The sequence below is a fragment of a genome, unplaced genomic scaffold (genome assembly GCF_019419815.1).
Source record: "Pyrus x bretschneideri cultivar Hongxiangsu unplaced genomic scaffold, Pyrus_bretschneideri_v1 Contig42, whole genome shotgun sequence".
Classification (NCBI taxonomy): Eukaryota; Viridiplantae; Streptophyta; class Magnoliopsida; order Rosales; family Rosaceae; genus Pyrus; species Pyrus x bretschneideri.
The window spans coordinates 2,547,659-2,553,658 of NW_025999746.1; the positions used below are offsets into that span (position 1 = coordinate 2,547,659).

At 39.8% G+C, this 6,000-nt stretch overlaps 1 protein-coding gene across 1 annotated transcript; it reads right to left on the reverse strand.

Moving 5' to 3' along the window:
- Positions 1-3,480: 3,480 nt before the first annotated feature.
- LOC103950121 (cytochrome P450 78A9) lies at positions 3,481-5,788 on the reverse strand. Its single transcript, XM_009361270.2, has 2 exons — positions 4,741-5,788; positions 3,481-4,380 (listed from the first exon to the last, which is right to left on the reverse strand). The coding sequence occupies exons 1-2, from the start codon at positions 5,731-5,733 to the stop codon at positions 3,745-3,747; spliced, it is 1,629 nt and encodes a 542-aa protein (XP_009359545.2). The 5' UTR covers positions 5,734-5,788; the 3' UTR covers positions 3,481-3,744.
- Positions 5,789-6,000: the final 212 nt, after the last annotated feature.

Sequence of the window (6,000 nt, forward strand, 5' to 3'; positions counted from 1 at the left end):
TCATTTCTCTTAACAGGCAGAGCATCATTTGCCTTGAGCCTCTTGCTAGGCAAAGAATCATCATAAGTAGGTGGAAACATCACTTCACTTTGAATTTCACAGTGAGTCGACTGTTTTCTGCTCCTTTAAAAAGGCACTGCAGATTCATGGAGTCGACTGTTTTATGGTGCATGATATATCATAACTTTTCCTTTCACTTTTTCAACAATAGGTAGATCATCCACTTGACGCCTGAAAAGATTCAACAACCAACACGACTCTCTATATTTAGCATGGATGGCAAGCGCACGCCTAACCTTTTGTCATGTTTGGCTTGACAACAAATTTCTTCACAATCGACTCCTAAAAAATAACACATTTCAATTAGTATAGAGGCGCTCAGAAGCAGACTATTTTCATTTTAGAAAAATCTCTAAGAAAGAATGCTTACTAGAGCTAAAACTTTGGGGACTTGCAGATCATAATCCTCAGTTTCCCAACCACTGTTAATCTCCAATGTTCTGCACTTTCATTCAGTCACCTTGACTTGGCTTGTTGAACAACTTGATCTTTATCCTAAATTGGGCATATAACCTAAAGCATCTTATTTCATAAAAATAAAAGTACTCCTGGAAGGTCAGCTTTAACTTGAAGAACTCACTTAGGTTAGCAAAGCACATCAACTCCCTATATTCATTCGGCGACAATTGAGCAGGAACAAAACCCACGGTGCAAATCACTTTAATGGAAAATTGAGTTATAGAAAACTTAAACCGTAAATATAATATAGAACAGATCAAATATGATCGACTTCTTCTTGAGGATTATTCTCATTCATGCATAGTTCAAGCCAGAATAGTCACCGGCCAGATAACTTTGACTTTTGTGGAAACACAAAAAAGGTTCTCTTGCCTCCAATCACGACACTTCTTGGTAGTATCCATATTCAACAAACAAGGAACAAAATGGCCCACATATGATAGCTAGTCACCTTGCTTGTATAAGGGAACTTTAGAAGGCTTATTTTGACGGTTTTCTTTGAAAAATATATGGTTCACCTATCATGGAAAAGAAGATTGAAGATAGGCAAGTTGCAAAAAAAAGAGAAAAAAAAAAAAGAGCATCGACCTGAGCTGCTAACTGACTTGAGCCAAGCTGTCGGCGCCAGCAGCCAAACAACACCTAGCTAAGTCAAACTAGGTCGGTTGGAACCGCCAGTTCCGCAGCTTAACAGGCCATCGTGACCAATAACAACAATATTGAAAATGATTTCGCTTATTTTTTTCAACATTAACGCGAAGTTGGACTTTTTTACGCTGAATTTGCTAGCTCTTGACGAATGTTCGTGCGAATATTTATGATGAGAATGAAGAGTTCAAGCATTGCTATCTATAAGTGTTTCAACAATTGAATGAAGAAACATAATCTGATTCATTGTTGGAATCTAAAGGAAATAAATCTCTCCAGCCAACTTGGAGATCAAGGAAGAAGATTACTTTCCCAATTAACTTTAAAGATTGCTTTCTCATTCCACCTTGAAGATCAACTTACTATTTCATTTTGAAGACCATTATTAATTGGGCGACTACAAACTACATCTCATTGGGTTTCTTATATCCACCCAAAGAGCTGGGGCCATTTAAAGGAACATAAAATATCTCGACCAATAAGAACATGTCACTTGTATAATTTATTAAATATAACTATTATGCTCTTGATGGAATACACAGACCGTTAGTCAAACCCTGATCGGGCTAATATGCTACATTATTTATGAAGGTCTTAGAAGCCCATAATCAATAGGCCACTGGACCCGATTCATTATAGACAGTACAAGTTGATTGCCAAGTGGCCTACACAGATCACCCTGATATGTAATGAGCTTGCTTATTAGTCTCTTAGCATGACAAGACTCTCCAAAGCATATTAAAAAATTCTTAGGGGAATATTCCTCCATTAGTGTGCAGACTATGTAACATTCTGCTAATAGGTTTAACGAACCTAGATGTTAGGGTTCACTATTCATTTCTCTATAAATAGCCAAGGCCAGTCATTTTAGTCTAATGATCAATAACCCTCATTACACTCTTATTACTTCTTACAATCTTTCTGACTTAGGCATCATAGGGCCTTTAGCTAACACCATTGTTAATGCAGTCTCTAGAATGACCCGATACCATTATTTTCATGTCATCATTGTGAGGGAAGACTATTTGACTGGGGACTAGATCACCATTGGATGGAGGGGACCTTTAGCATGTGAGAGACCACCTCTCCAAAGTGTTCTATAGAGACCACCTCTCCAAAGTGTTCTATAAAGACCACCTCTCCAAAGTTCTTTACAAAGACCACCTCTCCAAAGTGCTCTACAGAGGCTACCCTTCCAGAGTGCTTTATAGATATCACTTCTCTAGAGTCCTCTATGGACAACCACCTCTTTAGTGTGCTATTCAGAGGCCACCTCTCCATAGTGCTTTATAGAGACCACCTTTCTGGAGTGCTATTCGGACAAGCACATCTCCAGACTGCTCTACGAATGAACATCTCTCCAGAGTGCTCTACTAACAACCACCTTTCTAGAGTGCTTTATGAATGACCACGACCACCTTTCCAAAGTACTCTACGGAAGACCACCTCTCCAAAGTGCTCTATGGACGACCATTTTTGCAGAGTACTCTTCTAATATACCACCATTAAGCGAAGACCCTTTTACTACTTGATCAAGATTAGATATTTGTTATCTTTGTTAGTCTCCAGATATTTATTAAGTGGTTTACATGAGGCCACATTATCTTGTAAAAGCGGCCTTCCCTTAGCCATATACGTGAGCTTCTGGTGGATGACCTTAGGCCTATATGAAGGGTTTGTCATGTAGAAGAAAGGGTTGGACCCTTTTATTTATGAAGGGGCCTATTCTCTGGTAATACAAATATATATACAAACTACAGTGGATGTAGCCCTGTTTATGGATGAACCACTATATATCTTTGTGTTTATCTTACTATTAATCCCAATTATATTCTTTAAGTTAACCTTTCTATTGATGAGCATTAACCCATACTCATCAATGATTGACTTCCTAATTTTGAATGTTAAAACCCACATCGGTGTTGGTCTAACTTTGTTCGTCTCGTTTATTTGTGTACGTAAGTTTTCGTCAATTCAATCCGAGGTGAACTTTGCTCCCACAATTCTCATATGTGTTTTCACACTACCTAGTTTTGATTTAAGTTAGTGCATTTGATGATTGGTCCGTAGTACTGTACTTTTTTTTCTCTCTCATTAATGAGAAGTTATTTCGGGAGGAAACATAAGAAATGACCATCTTGCTCACAAAAATGAAGGTCATGTAAGTTCTCAATTCAAACTGTCATTTGAAATGGATAATTGTGAGGGTCTTAAAATTACCAACATCGATCAAGGCAAAAATCTATGGTTTGATAAAGTTTTATAATAACAAAAGACAGTTTGATTGCTACTATGGGAATAAATACATTACAATTAATAAGTTTTAGTCCATTATAACAGCATATGCTTCATTGTAAAGATCACATAGTCCAACACGCTTACGGATAATTTACGACCGAAGTTTGTGAGTACAGTCCGATACACTTAACGAGACATTACTTAGAGGGTCTACATCTTACAAATAGCTTCGTAGCATATATATCTTACTAAATTCTTGTCTTTGGTGATAGGCCAAGGACAAACAAATGAACACTCGGACATAGGGTTTTTTGGGGCGGGAAGTAACGGGCATATGCTTTAATTTGTTTGGTAGCGCCTACGATGCACTTGGATGGTAAGAGGGTTAGCCATTTGGCATGAAAGCCTCATCACTTCGGACAGGTCTACCTGGGCATCAAGATCCGACTTAAACCACTCAAACTCATGTAACAACAACCCGACCCAGTAGTTGACTGTACTCATCCCCAATGTCTTCCCGGGGCAGCTCCTCCTGCCCGACCCAAACGGTGCCAGCCTCAAGTCAGACCCGAACACAGAGAACTGCAAGTCAGCTTTCTTGTTAGTAGATACAAATCTCTCAGGCCGAAACTCCTGTGGATCCGACCACACTTTTGGATCCCTTGTTATGGCCCACATATTCACCATTGCTGTGGTCCCTGCTGGCACGTAATAGCCATCTACTACAGTATCTGTGATGGATAAACGGGCCCATGATAGGAGTGGGCCCGGAGGATGCATTCTGAGCACTTCTTTGACCACTGCTTGCAGGTAAGGCAAGGATTGAATGTCGGATTCCAGCAACGCCCTTGATTTTCCCACGACGCGGTCGAGCTCCTCGTGAACCTTTGATTGGATATCATGATGCATCACCATCCTTGCAAGGATCCACTCTATCAGAACCGCTACAGTATCTGTTCCTCGGAATATCATCTCCTATAGTATGAATGTAGCATTAACAAATACTCAATAATTTCTATTGAGAGTTGAAGTAAAAAAGAAAATGAGAAAAAAGTATCCGCAAAAATTTATAATCGTGGTACTACTCTATTAGCTTGAGAAACATTGCGCAATTATATTATATATATATATATATATATAATACATTTTTTTACTTAAAAACAATATTCTATTTTAATTTACACTAAAAAATATTAAGAATTTGAATGCAAAACACATTAAAAAAGAATATGTCATAACTACCGAAACAATCCACTATATATCTACTATCAAACATAAAGTTAGACAACAAATATGGAACAGTAATTTTTATGTAGACGAGAATTTTTCGCTTACCCAAAGTACTGAAATCATATCATTGTCACACAGCTTATCAGCTCCATCAAGAGAAAGAAGAACGTCGACAAAATCATTGTTATTCGGACCGGTTTGGGCTCTATGCTCTTGAATAATTCGGCTGACGAGCCGGTTCACTTGAGGAACGAGTTTGTTGCATCTAAACCGGATGCTCTGGAGGTCCAGACCGGCAAGCCAAGGAAGGTGATCAGACCAGTTCAAATTTCCCAACAGATCATAACCTTCATCAACAAGTCGACTCAGTTCCTCGGTCTCTTCATTTGACGAACTCAGCTCGTATTTACGTCCAAAAACCGAGCACATCATGCTGTTCAACGAAGCCTTCCTAAGTACGTCGCGGACAAGGAAGCTGTTGTTACAACTTGTCGAGATAAGGGACACCATTTGATCAGCAATCCTGGAACGGAGATACTCGGAAGTGGAGATTTGCTTCGGGCAGAAGAGATGGTTGGCGGCGATGCGGCGGAGGGTACGCCAGTAGCTTCCATAAGGAGCGAACCCGATTGCTCGGTTGAACATGAGACAGTAAGCCGACTCTTTTATAGGACGGTTGGCAAAGACGGAGCTGTTGAGGATCTCCTTAGCTACGTTGGGGTCGCATGTGACGATGGCGCGCGTCTCGCCTATGCTAAAAGCCATAAGCCTCTTTGCTCCATAAACCTCCGCCGCTTTTGTGAGTTTGTGGTGAGCTAGGTTTGTCATGAGGTTCATGCTTCCTATTATTGGAAATCCACGTGGCCCGGGAATTGGGTTGGAGTTGGTGATTTCATTTTTATTACAAGAGTTTCTTTTCCTCCATCGAAGTTTTCCCCATGCTGCGCCTCCGGGAGAAGATGCCCAGTAGAAGACGGCCGCGCTTAGCCAAGCTGCGGCCGTGCAGATGAATGCAACGACGGTGGTTGTGGAGGTTAAGGCTTGGCATTTGGAGAAGATTGCCAAAACCCATAAGCTATCATCAATTTTTGTTTCCATGGGGGCAAGAGTGGAAGAGGAAGTGTTGGTTTCCTTTTTTGTGCTGAACTATGAAGTGGGGATTTTTGGGTTTATATAGAGTTTTGTGGTCACATGAAATAGCAGGGTTTGTAATTCGATACTAAAAGAGTAATGTTATTCATACCATGTTTTTATACCATATTTCTATGCCACCTTAGATGACATATGATGTGGACATCCACATTATTTGAAAAATTTGCAAAACCTAAGGAAAGGAAGAAGAAAGACTTCTTGTATACCACAATA

Coding starts and splice junctions, on each gene's coding strand:
- LOC103950121 (XM_009361270.2), bottom strand. CDS start 5,733: ATGGAAACAAAAATTGATGATAGCTTATGGGTTTTGGCAATCTTCTCC. Junction 4,381..4,740: donor ATATGATTTCAGTACTTTGG/GTAAGCGAAAAA, acceptor TTCATACTATAG/GAGATGATATTCCGAGGAAC.